At 38.0% G+C, this 18,265-nt stretch overlaps 1 protein-coding gene across 2 annotated transcripts in view; it reads right to left on the minus strand.

The window, feature by feature from the left end:
* Positions 1–2,394: 2,394 nt before the first annotated feature.
* PTPRU (protein tyrosine phosphatase receptor type U) overlaps positions 2,395–18,265 on the minus strand; it is a 264,849-nt gene continuing 248,978 nt past the window's right edge. For both annotated transcript variants that reach the window (XM_053707080.1, XM_053707078.1), the window contains 6 exons: positions 5,840–6,016; positions 5,558–5,698; positions 5,078–5,203; positions 3,672–3,823; positions 3,451–3,586; positions 2,395–3,116 (listed from right to left, as the gene is read on the minus strand). In XM_053707080.1, coding sequence (XP_053563055.1) covers positions 3,054–3,116; positions 3,451–3,586; positions 3,672–3,823; positions 5,078–5,203; positions 5,558–5,698; positions 5,840–6,016 — 795 coding nt within the window. In that variant the 3' untranslated portion in view covers positions 2,395–3,053. The remainder of the gene's footprint in view (positions 3,117–3,450; positions 3,587–3,671; positions 3,824–5,077; positions 5,204–5,557; positions 5,699–5,839; positions 6,017–18,265) is intronic.

Here is an 18,265-nt window from a genome sequence, read left to right on the forward strand (position 1 = left end):
TACTAATACACTGTTATTTGGTATTACACAGTTCTGATCATAAAAGTTTGATGTTTCATTCATGAAAATAGGGATTAGTGCAGGCAAGCTTTGTACATAGTCAACAGGAGTTGTGGTAACAATTAAGCAATTATCCAAAGACCAATCAGAAGCAGCACTTTTCTTTTAAATAGTTGAGACCCAGGATTAGAAGCCAGCAAGCTACGACTATGGCAACAGCCGAAACGCGTCAGCTAGCGCTTCTAATGCTGACTTCACTACCACTGTTAATGGCCTGTGTGACAGGCATGTGATTTTTCCTGTGAAAAATAAAGACAAAGAATTTTACGTTTTGTCTCCTGGCTGGTGCTCCTTTCTTCCATCTTGAAGCTACATGTATTTTACCCCCAGAGTGTAGCACGACCAGAAGACATCCCCATCTTCAGCTCCGGGAGTTTATTAGCTGACAGCGCTATGGAGCTACCGTTGACGACATTCATCCAATCCTGGAGCAAGTGTGGGAGAAGACCAATGAACGGAGGAGTTGAGAAGGTACTTCCGGTTCACTACTGAGGTCAAGCTCCACACACGACAAGCTGAAGCGGCAGAGGGGCAAACGTGAGACCGGCAAAAGGATTCGCTTTCAAGGTATCCTGTAAGTAGGTACAGCAAATCCACGGAGCTCGGCACCTCATACTGCTGGTATATAACAAAGGACTGAGGGTAAGAAATTTATGCACCCTTAACCAGAGTATTATTAGAGGTCTTTATTTTATACACTGAACCCTTTATGCCCTCACCGCCTCTGACTACCCAGGAATACTAACAATAGATGGTGACAGGAACTCTTTTGTTGTGCATTTAACTCATAAGTGTCCAGGAAAACATGGCCGAGGTGGCAACCCTACTCTCACATCTAATACACAGATATGACACATACCTCTCATACCTAATACACATACCTCTCACATCTAATACACAGATACGACAGATACCTCTCATACCTAATACACAGACATCATGACACATAACTCTCACTTGGAACTAACACACATACATCATTACACATAACTCTCACTTACAACTAACACACAGACACCATGATAACTACCTCTTACTCACACCTAATACACAGACATCATGCCACATACCTATCACACCTAATACACAGACATTAGCACACATACCTCTCACACCTAATACACACACATCTTCCACATACCTCTCACATCTAATACACAGATATGACACATACCTCTCATACCTAATACACAGACATCATGACACATAACTCTCACTTAGAACTAACACACAGACACCATGATAACTACCTCTTACTCACACCTAATACATAGACATCATGCCACATACCTCTCACACCTAATACAGACATCATGAAACATACCTCTCACACTTAATACACAGGCATCATGCCACATACCTCTCATACCTAATACACAGACATCAAAACACAACTCTCACTTACACCTTATACACAGATTTCATGCCACATACTTCTCACTCCTAATACACAGACATCATGCCGCATACTTCTCACTTACATCTAATACACAGGCATCATGACCAGTGTTCCCCCTAAGGACAGTTTTGTGTGTGGCCCAGCATTGAAATAATAATAAAGGAACCACACCTTGCAGTCTGCATCGTGTAGTGTTTGCTAAATGCTCTAATTAACTGTTTCACTGCTGGGCTGCACACAAAACTGTCTTTAGAGGGAACACTGATCATGACATAATGTCTCTCACATCTGATACACAGACATCATAACACATACCTCTCATACCTAATACACAGACATCATGACACAACTCTCATTTACACTTAATACCCAGACATTGTGGCATATACCTCTTGCTTACACCTAATACACAGACTTCATGTCACATACTTCTCACACTTAATATACAGACATCATGCCACATACCTCTCAGTTACACCTAATACACAGGCATCATGCCACATACCTCTCACACCTAGTACACAGACATCATGACATAATGCCTCTCACATCTAATACACCGATATCATGAAAAAGTTCTCACACCTAATACACAGATTTCATGACATAATACCTCTCACATTTAATACACAGATGTCATAAAACATAGCTCACACCTAATACACAGATATCATGACACATACCTCTCACAGCTAATACACAGACATAATGACATGTTACCTCTCAAAGCTAATACACAGACCTTAGAATATAATTTTCAACTTCTCAATATACAGACATATACCTCTCGCCTTCTCCCAATACGCACATATCTGAGCATTTATCTCTTGTCGCCTCTCAATATACAGACTTCTGACCATATCTCTCCCCTCATCCTTATACAAAAACACCTTTCACCTCCTAATACACCATATAATTCACAGTATAACAATGAATTACGAAATACAAGCAGTTTATTGGAGAATAATAAATCCTTATAAATAACCCTGTCATAACTTACAGGGCTATTACATCATTTACCCTATATACAGATGATGGTTAGACCATCCAATGTCTTTGTATATGGGATGCAAAGGATAAAATGGGTACATTCAATACATATATAGGAAGATCTGTGCCCCCTTTTAATTAATTAAAGGAAAAACACATTTCCCAGTGTTACTTATTGGACCACATATGAAGAAGAGATGATCCATACCTATATTGTACAAAATCCCATTTCTTTGAGTCCTTCCCTCCCTCTAACACTGTCAAATCTATTCTGCTGTGAGCCTGGTCACATAAACTGGCATATTTTATACTTATATGAACAGAGCTCATTGTATGTTGAATAGTTTTTGTTCTCTGTGCTATGCAAGAACTGCAGCTATATACAGCCATAAATATGTACACTCAATGGGTAGCACTGTTTGCAATATGTCACAGGCCTCTGTTGGGTTTTCTCAGCCCTTCTGAATTCGCAATAAGGGAAGGTTAATATCATCCCTTTTGTTTTTGGCATCTGATTAGTAGATATGTCCTCAGTACATCCTCATCAGCCAGGGCCCAGTATTGGAGAAGCTATGTCCCCTTTAAAGCATTATGCTTAAAAGTGCTATCTGGTTTCTTGAGATTCCAGGTATTCCAGAGCAACTTCATAGCAGAAACGATACTGGTCCTAAAAGAAAAGTAAGATTACCATTATTCTTGTGGATCGAGAGACAAATTTAATGTAATATAGCTGCTGTCTGTGTCACTTTGACAGTTTGTGGCAGGAATGAGGGACATCAAGTCACATAGCTCCTTCTGTGTCACTATGTCACCCTGATGTGGGGGTAATGTCCCATAGGTTGTTCTGTCTATGTCAATGTCACCCTATAATGAATGGTCTCATTTTTTCAATATCATGCCTTATGTCTCAGCTTAGTAAAAAGAAAAAAAATATTTAGGAAACAAAGTTGGTGTCTAATAGCTTTTTTTTTGTATCTCTAAATAACCATGCTGTGTCTCACCAAAGTCTCAACCATATTTGGCTTAATATTCCGCAGACTTTTCACCGCATAAAACACATCAACCATACGGTGACAACGTATCATCTCACTGATCATTGAACTAGCACAAAATGTCCCACTCCGGCCTCCTCCATTCCTGCACAGATAACAAGTATTATTGTATGCATTGATAGTACTTGGCATCCTACAAGTATATTACCTATGCCCTAATGAATACTTACAAACAGTGTACCAGGGTCCTATGCTCTCTGTTCTGTTCCTGCCACTGTTCCACCATTGATAGCAGCTGCAGAAAGGATCGTTTGCTGTCTGGAGTGTCTCTATACGGGGACCACCGCAAATACTGAAAATGTTTAACCAAGAGATGTTCTTCCTATAGAGAAAAATAGATGGGAAAGGGGTAAGTAAAAACACGATATCTAGAGGACGGGTAATTAGAAAAAATAGGTAGCTGGAAAAAATGTAAACAAAGATCTTAGCAATACAGCATTATTTTACATTGTTTTCTTTTTTTTTTATTTAAAATAGGCTATTTTAAAATATATGGGTTTTTTTGCACAAACTGACATTTTTCTTCCGATGTCTAAAGGCCAGAGTGGATGGCTATTTAGATCTCCTGCTCGCGTGCTAACTCTGTTAGAAGTTTTTTGCGTATGTCGGGTAGCGCTTGTATTACAATTTGAAAAGTACAACGTTTTCGTGACGTGCGTAAAAAGTCGAACTTTGATTATTGTCTGCGAGTGTTAATGTAAAAAGTAGGAAAAAAACCTGATTGCCTGTTCTCAAGTGCACTAACCCGACATGAAAAAATGAATATCTTACATTCCAATGTTTTCACATAAAAGAATATGTTCTATTTATTCTTAAATACATATTTCTGAAGGTATTTTGGTACAATATATATATATATATATATATATATATATATATATATATTATATAGTTATATATAGCTACAAATATATATCTATTTATAAATACACAGAAATATTCTGCTATATGTAGAACATTGGAATGTAAAATATTTAAAGTAAATACATAGTATAACACTTTATTAAATATGAATATTGCATAAAAATGCTTTTAAATGTTTTTATCTACTTGACTGCAAAGGGCGCCAATGCAGTTCTATATATGTCTATATAAGTATACATATATATTTATGTGTTTATATGTGTATATATGTCTGTAAATACATCTGTACACACATATATATACATATTTAAAGTAGACATGTATATGTATGTATCTCTATGTTAAAGCCCTTTGCAGCCACCTTTAACCTTTTTTAAAAATAGCCACCACCTTATTTAAAAATAATTATATTCGATATTATTATGAGTGTAACTGTACTTTTAAATGTATTTTTAATATGTTTGTGACACTTTTTTGTTTTGCAAAATAGTTAACCAGAGCTTTAAGGTTGCGCTAACAAGACGTGCATTAAATTTGATTACGCTCAAGTGTATGAGTTCACTTTCAACTTGTACAAGCACTACATTTGAAGTGTGGAAACAGCCACGATAAAACGATATTGTTCGCATGTAACTGTTAGCATACCCCTCGTAATCTGGCGCCAAATGTATTGTTTTGATTCACTAAATGTAGGTTACACCAAACTACTTACCCTTGTGATGTTCTGCACGCGGAATAGACGGGTGACTACATCTTCTCCTACGGAGCCTGACACAAACTGCACCTCCAGGGGTCCATACCTAGAGATACCACTGTCCGGCCAGTACTGCAGGCAAGGCTGTGGGGAAGAGGATGCATTTGTGAGGGATGTACTAAACAGAGGTCTTCAAAAGAAGACGGAAAAAAAATCTATGGGCTATTATAGTAGACAATGCATAGGTGAGGTTGTAAGGCAGGCAGTGAATGATATACTCTTCAAAGAGTAGAGATACATTTGGAGAAAGCAACACGAATATTGCATGACGTAGTGGATAAAGTACATTTTTGGTGGTTAAACTAATCAGTATTAGAAGTCTATATAAGTATATGAGTGTCTACTATGTGCTGGAATAATTAGCACCACATACTAATGCAGAATCTCACAACTTCATTGTAAACTAAAGGGCCAACTCGGTGATGGCAGGGTACTCACCCAAGCTGAGTTAGACTGATTGAGCTGGTTTAACATGATAACACTGGTGCAGCCATAATCATACACCAGCCTCCAGAAGTCGGTCATCGTGGTCTGCAGTGGGTGTAGTGTGACAATTACGTTTGAGCTCCTTGTGTAGCTCTGCAGAAACATCAAAACAATATTCAGATAAGCTTCAAGCACTGAGCACATACTTGATCAGAGCAGAAAAATGTACTTTTTAAAATGGATCACTCTGGCTGAAACAGTAATGTTACATCTATTATAGGGTTTGCGACATACATCAGTCAGAGCAGCATTGATATAATTGCTGGTGTCCTCGCCATGTGCAGATAGGAGAAGAGGGAGGGAGCGATCTGGGGGTAACACGTCCATACTGCGGTTCTTGTCACGGTTGTGTGGTAGCAGAGCAACGCTGCACTCCTCTACTCCAAGTTGTGCTGTTACTGAGTTTAGAGTCTGAAATGGATAAAGAACTCTGAGGATGAGGTGTATGGAAAATCTGAGTAAAACATGAACAAAGACTTATCAGATTTACAATTGTGGTATAGCAGTGGGTGACTTTATACTCGCCATTAAATTCCTTTTTTACATTCTGAGTAACAGCACATGATGCAGGAGAGGAATCAGAAAATAATGGGTTAATAGTAAGGCACCACTTCAAACAAAATTTGATTTGGAAGTAGTTCTCCTCGCACCCATCTCCCTACTTCTTATGGTCAAACAAGACAGGCGGAGACAAAAGGAGTAAAAATAGAAAAAGGAGGGCTAATCCATAAAAGTATGGGAGGACCTTCATGTGCTGTTACTCTGAACGTGATGTCTCACGGATCTGTAACAAAACACAGCAAATCAACTGATAAGGCTGGAAGTTGAATAGTCTGTCTGTTAGGAAAATTGAGTGTAACAGAATGGGAAGGCCTAATACTAATAAAACAAGATAAGAAAAAAAAAAACATGAAAACAGCTTAAAAAAAAAAGTCTATGAATTTTGGAGGTAAAAGGTTTGCTGGTGCAATGCTGAATGCGGAGAGCGTATTGCTCCCCGCATTCAGCGATGTCTGTCGGACCTGATCCGCTGATCGGATCATGTCGGACAGACACATAATAAATAGGTCCCATTGTGTTCAAATGGCAAAACAAAAGGAAGCTTGAAAATATGTTATCGTATGCTGATGATTGCTGCAATTATAGTGATAATAAGGCATACCCAACAGAGGCTGCATTTATATTGTTGCCAATTATTATTGTCCACCATAAAGCATGGATTTTTTTTCCCATTAACGCTTAACATCCCTCAGTAGTTTACAGTGACCCGATTTTCTTGCTTTGTGCTTCCTATGTAATACATCTCCCATTCAAATGAAAATTAGTACAGCATTTACACTGTACAAAGTATAATTGAACCCCTGCCAAACATTGCCCAAAAGTTTTGATTTTCAATACTAGACATTAAAGGGACAGTAAATGTAAAAAATAACGTTATATAATTCTGCACAAAGTGTAACAATATCTTAGCCACAGCTTTAAAAGTCAAAAGATTTGATAGATTTTAGCCCTCAAAGTTGCACTTGCCTGGTCTCCTCTGCAGGTCCTTCTGATCATGTCTTCTTTTTCAAAGGCAGTTCGCGGGCGCGCTGTCTAATCACAGCGAGCCTGATCGCGCTATTGAACTAAATGTAGCTCACTCCCGCTACCAGACCAGAGTGGAAGTGCGCTACATTCAGTTTAATATCACAATCGGGCTCGCTGTGATTAGACAGCGCGTCCACAAACCGCTTTTGAAAAGAAGACTCGATCAGATGAGCTTGGAGAGACCAGGTAAGTGCAATTTGAGAGCTAAATTCTATCACATCTTTTGATTTTTAAAGCTGTGGCTAAGATATTGTTACATAATTTTGCACAATGTAACATTATTTTTTACATTTACTGTTCCTTTAAGGCACAAGCAGCAGGCAAAATAGTGTGAAAGCATAGCCAAAACCAAGTTCCTTTGTACAGTGTCTACACATGTAGCATGAAACTTTTGCAATCCAAATGCATACTGAGAATATGAATTTCATTTCTATATAGGGATGATTTATACTGGGGATATTAGCTAATTTATTATGGGCTAGATTACAAGAGGAGTGCTATTTAGAGCTTCCACTCTTGCACAAACTGTAATTAAATTTTTTAACATGGGCGGGTTAGCGCATGCATTACAAGTTGGAAATAAAATGTTTGCACGTGAGTGAAACCAGATGCGCAGTAAACTTAAAGGGACAGTTTACCTAAAAATGTTCTCCCCTTTAAATTGTTCCCAATTATCCATTTTACCTGCTGGCGTGTATGAAATTGTTTAAAGTAACTCCTTTACCCTTATTTTGGCATTTGAAATAGCTGATTAAGCCTGTTGTTTTCCCACTTATACGTAAAGTTTCTATACTGGAGTCTCAGCTATTGAATAGCCTAAGTAAACACAGCCAGCAGAAGAAATTACACCCCTAGTGGGGTACAGGATAGTTAGAGAGTACAATGGAAAATTAACATTTTTTTTTGTTTAGGTTTACAGACAAATATAAGATAAGGAAGCAAGTCTGTGTACACAAAGTGATAACATAATGAGATCTGATATCACCTGAAGCTCAACCCATTGTAATAGGTTGTGGTTTCAAAGCACAAAACCAGCTAATTCATATAAACAAATAAACCTGAAAATGCAATTTCTCATACATTTCTATACTATATGCAGCTGGTATAACAAGTCATTGAGAATACATTAATGGAAAAATTATTTTACATTGTACTGTCCCTTTAAGGATTTCGGATATTGCATCCACGCTAACTTCTTCTCCCCATAGACTTAAATGGAGCATGTTTAAGAATCCTAACACCTAACCAGATACCTACATCGCTAATCCCAAAGGTAGCTATGCATATTTTACATTCAAATGTTATTCAAACTGTTCTTTTTATTTATATATATATATCTATATATATATTTATATATATATATATATATATATATATATATATACTAGGAGATAAGCCTGCCCAAAGGGCAGTCTATTTAAAAAAACAAAAAACTACAAACCCCAAAGCTAAAATTACACAAAATAAAAAATGTAAAATTAAAGAAAAAAATAAACAAAGGTTTCCAAAATAAAAAAATTAAACCTAAACTAATACCCCTATAAAAAATCCCCCCCAAAATAAAAACACCCCCTAATCTAATACTAAACTACCAATAGCCTTTTAAAGGCTATTTTAAAACAGCTCTTTTACCTAAACAAATGACTAATTACCCCCTAACAGTAAACCCCCCACCTATCAAACCCCCCAAAATAAAAAAACTAACACAAAAAAAAACTAAAACTACCCATTGCCCCTAAAGGGGTATTGGTATGGGCATTGCCCTTAAAATGGCATTCAGTTCTTTTACTGCCCTTAAAATGGCATTCAGCACTTTTCCAGCCCAAAAAAAACCCTAATCTAAAAAAAAGCCACCCCAAAAAATTAAAAAAAAAGCTTAGGACTAAGTCCCAAATAGGTACTCACCGCTCCTGAAGTCCAGCGGAGAAGGTCTTCTTCCAGGCGGCTCCATCATCTTCTATCTTCATCCAGAACGAAGGCAGCGCAGAGTGGAGGTGCAGAGCTTTCTTCCGCGATGCATGGATCCTCGGCAGCGTGGAGGCTCCTCTTCATCTGATGTCCGTCGTACACTGAAGATTGAATGCAAGGTACAGCATTCAATTTGGGGTACCTTGCATTCCTATTGGCTGAAATTTTGAAATCAGCCAATAGGATTAGAGCTACTGAAATCCTATTGACTGTTCAAATCAGCCAATAAGATTTCAGTAGCTCTCATCCTAACGGCTGATTTCAAAAATTCAGCCAATAGGAATGCAAGGTACGCCAATAAATATGGGGTACCTTGCATTTAATCTTCAGTGTGCGGCAGACGATCGCATGAAGAGGAGCTCCATGCCGCTTTGGACCACCGCTGGGGACCGCCGCTGAGGATCAATGCATCGGGGAAGCCAGCTCCACACCTCCACTCCATGCCGCCTTTGCTCCGGATATAGATAGAAGATGATGGAGCCGCCTGGAAGAAGACCTTATCCGCCAGACGGTGAGTACCTATTTGGGGGTTAGATTTAGGATTTTTTTTTTATTATTATTTTTTTTTTTTTAAGATTAGGGATTTAATGGACTTTTAAAAGAGCTGAATGCCATTTTAAAGGGCAGTAAACGAGCTAAATGCCTTTTTAAGGACAATGCCCATACATTGGTAGTTTAGATTTTTTTGGTGTTAGGTTTTTTTTTATTTTGGGGGATTTGGTGGGTGGGGGTTTTTTACTGTTAGGGGGGACTTAGTATTTTGTAAACGTAAAAGAGCTGTTTAACTTAGGGCAATGCCCTACAAAAGGCCCTTTTAAGGGCTATTGGTAGTTTAGTTTAGATTAGGGGGTGTTTTTTTTTGGGGGGGGGGGTATTTTCATAGGCATTAGGTTTAATTTTTGATAATTTTGTTTATTTTTTTCTGTTATGTTAGACTTTTTTATTTTTGTAATATTAGATTATTTTTTGTAATTTAATGTTAGGATTTTTTATTTTAATTGTAATTTAGTAGTAATTGGGGTTAATTTAGGGGGTGTTAGGTTAGGGGGCTTAGTGATTAAATTAGATATTTTGGTTGTGGTGGGTTGGCGGTTTAGGAGTTAATAGGTTAATTAGGTTTATTGCTATGTGGGGGGTTGGTGGTTTAGGGGTTAATATTATAATTAGTTAGTTGGTGTTGTAGGGTTTGGTGGTTTAGGGGTTGATATTGTAATTTATGTAGTTGGCGTTGTGGGGGTTTGGTGGTGTAATGGTTATTTTTTTTGTTAAAACTTAGTACGGGCGGTCATGTTTATTTTTTTTCTTAATACTTTGTGTGGGTGGTTAGTTTTTTTTAATACTTTGTGCGGGCGGTTAGTGTTATTTTTTTTATACTTTGTACGGGCGGTTCGGTTTTTTGTTTTTTAATCTCTTGTGGGCGGTTACGCGTTTTTTTTAGTTATTTTATGCGGGTGGTTGCATGTTTTTTTTTTTTTTTAAAGCTTTGTTTGCCTATGCTGCATCCGGGTGGAATCCGAAAATGGCAGGGTGGTGATAGAATCTACCTGCGGTGGATTCTTTCACCACCCTGCCATTTTCAGAATCCACTGGGATACAGCTTTGCTGCATCCAGGTGGATTCTTTTGGCTGCGCGCGCAGCCAACATTCTTTTATCTGCCTTGCGCAGCCAACATTCCTTTGAGGATGCGTGCGCAACTATTTATTTATATATATATATATATATATATATAGTATTAACGATCAACCCCAAATAAGGAAGAAACAGACGCTTCACTCTCCGGTCTTTTATATTAGCTTTTAATCTTTACAAGTTATATCAAAGCATTCCCAAACGTTTCGACACCAGTTGGTGTCTTTTTCAATGGGTGTTTGTCAAAATTCTTTGTCCCAAGAAAGCTCCTAAAACTATTCCCCAACGCTTACCTATAAATCCCCGCATGTGCTAACGTCACTTCCGGTGCTACGGAGGCCGCTCCCGCACGCGCTCGTCACAATTAATTCTCGGCCACATGGCTAATTACCATAACTCCGCCTGCGTGATGACGTATGTATACACGTCATCCGCAGCACTCTTAGGCAACGCGCATATCGGGAGATGGCAAGTCCGATAGCACCGGACTAACTACTAAAAAAAGGTCCCTTTCGGGACCACTGTATCCAGCTGTGCCACCGGCACTTCCTCCAGGCAGGACATACAGCTGCAAGTCTAAGGACAATACTTATAGATCACGTGCCCCCCTACGGAGAGGGTTAGACAGAAATACCAAACTCCTCCAGGTAGAAACCTCTTGGATTTACCGGCTGGATACAGTGGTCCCGAAAGGACTGAATATACAATTAGACTTTAATGTTTTCCTTTGAGGTGATGTCTAGGATTGTTTGATCTAGGTCATCTCAGGTTCAAAGGACTAAGTCATCTATTTGTATATACTAGATGGGATGAGGATACTCCAAATCGATGAAACTCCAAGATACAGTGTATTGATGCGGCCTTACAAATGTTTCTAATCTACTCCAGTAGGGATGAATGCTACTATGATAGTTGCCCCATTAAACAATAATTGCATTTTAATATTACCATCTATAGAATAATTGTTATGTTAACATTGATCTTTTAGGGGGAGGTAGAATATGAATATATATGTATACTCTCAGATATAAATTTATACCCCCATAGATGAGTGTGACTAACATATTTAGTATAAGGTCAATAGGGTAAACATGGTATATTAAGGGTCTCGCATAGTGTTATCTAACACTTTTTATTAATAAATATGTTGTGATTTTAGGATACACCTTTTTTTAGTAGTTAGTCCGGTGCTATCGGACTTGCCATCTCCCGATATGCGCGTTGCCTAAGAGTGCTGCGGATGACGTGTATACATACGTCATCACGCAGGCGGAGTTATGGTAATTAGCCATGTGGCCGAGAATTAATTGTGACGAGCGCGTGCGGGAGCGGCCTCCGTAGCACCGGAAGTGACGTTAGCACATGCAGGGATTTATAGGTAAGCGGTTGGGGAATAGTTTTAGGAGCTTTCTTGGGACAAAGAATTTTGACAAACACCCATTGAAAAAGACACCAACTGGTGTCGAAACGTTTGGGAATGCTATGATATAACTTGTGAAGATTAAAAGCTAATATAAAAGACCGGAGAGTGAAGCGTCTGTTTCTTCCTTATTTGGGGTTGATCGTTAATACTGCATGCCTTCCACGCAGCACCCCGGCGGATGTCTTAAAGGAACAGTGAGTGCACTATAACTGATACTGCTATATATATATATATATGAATTAATTTTTTTAAATATATATCTATGTCTATATATCTATATGAATATATACAGGTATATATATATATATCTATACAGATACATATGGAAATATATTTAAAAATACTGAGAAGATTTTCTACTATGTGTGAAGAACATTGGTCTCAAAGCTGTATATATGTATATATATATATATATATACATACAGTATATACTGTATATATATAAAACAACATTTATAAATAGTGGATGGAAAACTGTAATTGAAAAGGAGTGTTGTGTAGGAATCTTATAATTAAAATTCCTAAAAAATTCCACCAATACTGTCATTAGATTACTATATTGGTGCTTTGACATAGAATGTGGTGCAGGCCCATTAAATAAAATATACAGATTCAAAAACGGGAGATAAAGTAAAACATAGTAATATCTCTAATAAAGACTGGGAATTCAGCACTCTTTTATAATTCAAATAGGAGCAACACTCTCAAAGATAAATATCAACACAAGTTTATTTGTACAAAAGTGCCGGGCATGGGCCCGCAGCAATGACAGTATCCAAGAAAATACTGGATTTTACAAATAAAGTGAGCAGAAAACAAAAAATCAATCTAAACTTAAAATCTAGGGCCGGCCCCAGTGTGACACAAGCAATGTTTCATAGAGATATTCCTGTCAAAAGAGTAAAGTGACACTCAATATATATCATAAGTTGTGAAGATGTGCACAGACCAGCTACACCCGTTCAAGAACTCAGGACCCCCAAGGGAGGTTATAGGAAACCCCTGAGCTTAAACAGAGATAAGAGGGATCTATATGCATATATATCACAAAGCAGGAAGCGTGGCCACGCTTAAGAAAGGTTAGAAGCTCTATGGCTAGTTAGTAAGCAAGGTAATATGTGGTGTAAACCGGACCTATATAGATCAAGGAAAGTCCGTAGTGTTGTAAGCCAGACAAAGTCCTTTTGTTTTAGTGGCAAAAGAAAAAAGTCACAGCAATCTGATGGTTATATCTATAAAGTCCATACGCCTAGATTAAAAGTCTTGCGTTAGCCTTAAAAAGCAGCGTTGAGAGGTCCCAACGCTGCTTTTTAACACCCGCTGGTATTACGAGTCTGGCAGGTACAGGTGTACCGCTCACTCTTTTTCCGTGATTCGAGCATACCGCAAATCCCCTTACGTCAATTGCGTATACTATCTTTTCAATGGGACTTGCATAACACCGGTATTACAAGTCTTGGAAAAAGTGAGCGGTATAGCCTCTCCTGTCAAGACTCCTACCGCATTTAAAAGTCAGTAGTTAGGAGTTTTATGGGCTAACGCCGTAACATAAAACTCTTAACTAAAGTGCTAAAAAGTACACTAACACCCATAAACTACCTATTAACCCCTAAACCAAGGCCCCCCCCGCACATCGCAAATACTTAAATACAATTTTTAACCCCTAATCTGCCAACCGGACATTGCCGCCACTGCAATAAATATATTAACCCCTAAACCGCCACACTCCCGCCTCGCAAACACTAGTTACATTTTATTAACCCCTAATCTGCCGTCCCTAACATCGCCGACACCTACCTACATTTATTAACCCCTAATCTGCCGCCCACAACGTCGCCGCCACTATATTAAATGTATTAACCCCTAAACCTAAGTCTAACCCTAACCCTCCCTAACTTAAATATAATTTTAAATAATCTAAATAAAATTACTACAATTAAAATAAATGATTCCAATTTAAAACTAAATACTTACCTGTAAAATAAACCCTAAGATAGCTACAATATAACTAATAGTTACATTGTAGCTATCTCAGGGTTTATTTTTATTTTACAGGCAACTTTGTATTTTTTTTAACTAGGTACAATAATTATTAAATAGTTATTAACTATTTAATAACTACCTAGCTAAAATAAGTACAAATTTACCTGCAAAATAAACCCTAACATAAGTTACAATTACACCTAACACTACACTATAATTAAATTAATTACCTAAACTAACTACAATTAATTACAATAACATAAAATAAAATAAACTAAAGTACAAAAAAACAAACACTAAATTACAAAAAATAATAAAATAATTACAAGATTTTTAAACTAATTACACCTACTCTAATCCCCCTAATAAAATAAAAAAGCCCCCCAAAATAAAAAAAAAATCCCTACCCTATACTTAATTACAAATAGCCCTTAAAATGGCCTTTTGCATGGCATTGCCCCAAAGTAATCAGCTCTTTTACCTGTAAAAAAATACAATACTCCCCCAACTTTAAAACCCACACCACCACCCACACACCCAACCCTAAAACCCAATCAGCCAATAGGATTGAGCTTGCATTCTATTGGCTGTTCCAATCAGCCAATAGGGATTTTCCTACCTTAATTCCGATTGGCTGAGCCAATCGGAATTCAAGGGACGCCATCTTGGATGATGTCATTTAAAGGAACCTTCATTCTTCAGTTGGATGTCGTTGGAAGAGGATGCTCCGCGTCGGCTGGCTTGAAGATGGACCTGCTCCGGATGGATGAAGATAGAAGATGCCGCCTGGATGAAGAATTCTGCCCGTCTGGAGGTCCTCTTCTGCCCGGATCGGATGAAGACTTCTGCCCCTCTGGAGGACCACTTCTGCCCGGTTGAGTGAAAACGTCTCAAGGTAGGGTGATCTTTAAGGGGTTAGTGTTAGGTTTTATTAAGGGGGGATTGGGTGGGTTTTAGAGTAGGGTTGAGGTGTGGGTGGTGGGTTTTAATGTTGGGGGAGGGGTATTGTATTTTTTTTTTACAGGTAAAAGAGCTGATTACTTTGGGGCAATGCCCCGCAAAAGGATTTTTTTTATTTTGGGGGGATTTTTTATTTTATTAGGGGGATTAGAGTAGGTGTAATTAGTTTAAAATTCTTGTAATTATTTTATTATTTTTTGTAATTTAGTGTTTTTTTTTCTGTACTTTAGTTTATTTAATTTAATTGTAATTAATTGTAGTTAGTTTAGGTAATTAATTTAATTATAGTGTAGTGTTAGGTGTAATTGTAACTTAAGTTAGGGTTTATTTTACAGGTAAATTTGTACTTATTTTAGCTAGGTAGTTATTAAATAGTTAATAACTATTTAATAAATATTGTACCTAGTTAAAATAAATACAAAGTTGCCTGTAAAATAAAAATAAATCCTAAAATAGCTACAATGTAACTATTAGTTAAATTGTAGCTATCTTAGGGTTTATTTTACAGGTAAGTATTTAGTTTTAAATAGGAATAATTTATTTAATTGTAGTAATTTTATTTAGATTATTTAAAATTATATTTAAGTTAGGGTGGGGTTAGGGTTAGACTTTGGTTTAGGGGTTAATATATTTATTATAGTGGTGGCGACATTGGGGGCGGCAGATTAGGGGTTAATAAGTGTAGTTAGGTGGCGGCGACATTGGGGCGGCAGATTAGGGGTTAATAAGTGTAGTTAGGAGGCGGCGACATTGGGGGCGGCAGATTAGGGGTTAATAAATATAATGTAGGGTTCGGCAATGTTGGGGGCAGCAGATTAGGGGTTCATTAGTATAATGTAGGTGGCGGCGGTGTCAGTGACGGAATATTAGGGGTTAATAAGTGTAAGATTAGGGGTGTTTAGACTCGGGGTTCATGTTAGGGTGTTAGGTGTAAACGTAAAATGTATTTCCCCATAGGAATCAATGGGGCTGCGTTAGGAGCTGAACGCTGCTTTTTTGCAGGTGTTAGTTTTTTTTTCAGCCGATTCTGCCCCATTGATTCCTATGGGGAAATCGTGCACAAGCACGTTTTGCCAGCTCACCGCTACCGTAAGCAACGCTGGTATTGAGGTGAGATGTGGAGCTAAATTTTTCTCTCCGCTCACTTTTTTCTGGCTAACGCCGGGTTTAAAAAAACCTGTAATACCAGCGTTGTCTTAAGTGAGTGGTGAGCAGAAACTGAACGTTAGCACCGTACCCCTGTTACCGTAAAACTCGTAATCTAGGTGATAGTGTGGTAAGTGGAAGGTGTTGTAGGTGACGTTTCACCCCCTCGTCATCAGAGAGACGGGGCTTCCTCAGGGCTTGAGCCCCGTCTCTGAGGGTGAAACGCGCATTGGCATTGGTTGACCAGCCCATGTGACTTGACACACTGCTTTGTTTGCTTGGTGAAGCATTCAGTAACGAACGCTGAAAGTAAAGCAAGTTTGTGTTCCCGATGGTGACTACATCTCGCTACCTGAGTGGAGTGTGTAGCAGAAGAGGAAGGAAGTCGTATTTCTGCTTGGAGGTGCTTTTGTCTGGTAGAGCATAGTTGGAGTGCTGGATGTCCATACGATGGTCTATGCAGGCAGCAGATTTATGCAGTAGACAGAGGGGTACGTGATCACTATAAGAGGCACCCTCCTGCATGCTGTACAGCATTACTAACCCAATAGCTCGACTTGCTCTATACTCTGACCTCCGCTTTTACTGTGCCTAACAGTTTTAAGGTCCTACGACACCTTCCACTTGTTATACTGTGGACTTTATGGATATAACCATCAGATTGCTGTGACTTTTCTTTTGCCACTAAAACAAAAAGGACTTTGTCTGGCTTACAACACTACGGACTTTCCTTGATCTATATAAGTCCGGTTTGTTTACACCACATATTAACTCGCTTACTAACTAGCCATAGAGCTTCTAACCTTATTTAAAGGGACACTGAATCCAAATCTTATCTTTCATGATTCAGATAGAGCATGCAATTTTAAGTAACTTTCTAATTTACTCCTATTATCAATTTTTCTTCATTCTCTTGCTATCTTTATTTGAAAACCAAGAATGTAAGTTTAGAAGCCGGCCCATTTTTGGTACACAACCTGGGTTGTCCTTGCTGATTTCACATCATATACCACTGGTGAAACATTTAATATAAAAGGGTTTATGACTTGTGAATCCTCCTTCGTCATAAATCTTCTCAATTGCCAGTGTGGGGTCCAGTATATTGGTCGCACCTCCCGTAGGGTCCAAAAAAGATGGGGTGAGCATGCACGTAATATCAAAATTAATTCAAAAGCCCATAGTGTCTCCAGACACTGTTTGAATTTTCATTATCAACAGAAAAATCCCATTAAGATCATCCCAATCGAGCTGATCCCTAGATCCCATAGGGATGCATTTATGACCCTTAGAAGGAGTCGTATTGGATCATGAAAATGAAAACACTTCAACCCAATGGTCTCAATGAGAACCTGGATATGGCGGCTTTTATCCAATTAGATTTAAGGTCTTTATATACTTGACTCATCCTCTAGTCCACTAAGTGGCATGGGTGTTTTCTTTTGCCTATTGTTTATTCTAGGACTTTAGCACTTATGATCTATATATCACATTGCTCACCTGTTAATCGTCTTATTCCAAGTAGGACTTGCTTATCCTTGGGACACTTTCGTTATCCCCCCCAATAGACCATATTGGGGTGGGTTTTGACGCTATATCTCATCAATTGTCACTTTTTCCCAAGTTTATTTTCATTTTTCTATATATCAGTCATTGGAGTATACACTTTATATGTATAGGCCCATATCCCTATACATATAGATTTGGTAACATTTTTACCAATTATTTTTAGTTTACCATGTTCTTATTTATATATATATATATATATTTTTTTTTTTTTTCTTCTACATATTCTCTTATATACCTCTCCAGTTTAATGCTGGATTTTTTCAGTAACTGTTTCGTTTTATCATTTTTAAATCTAGTCCCTTCACTCAACACTACACTAGTATCTAGTACATACTTCCATGTATTTTAGATACTCGAGGCTCTTTATCAGTATTCAACACAGGTTCTCCCACTACAC

Source organism: Bombina bombina, chromosome 3 (genome assembly GCF_027579735.1).
Source record: "Bombina bombina isolate aBomBom1 chromosome 3, aBomBom1.pri, whole genome shotgun sequence".
Classification (NCBI taxonomy): Eukaryota; Metazoa; Chordata; class Amphibia; order Anura; family Bombinatoridae; genus Bombina; species Bombina bombina.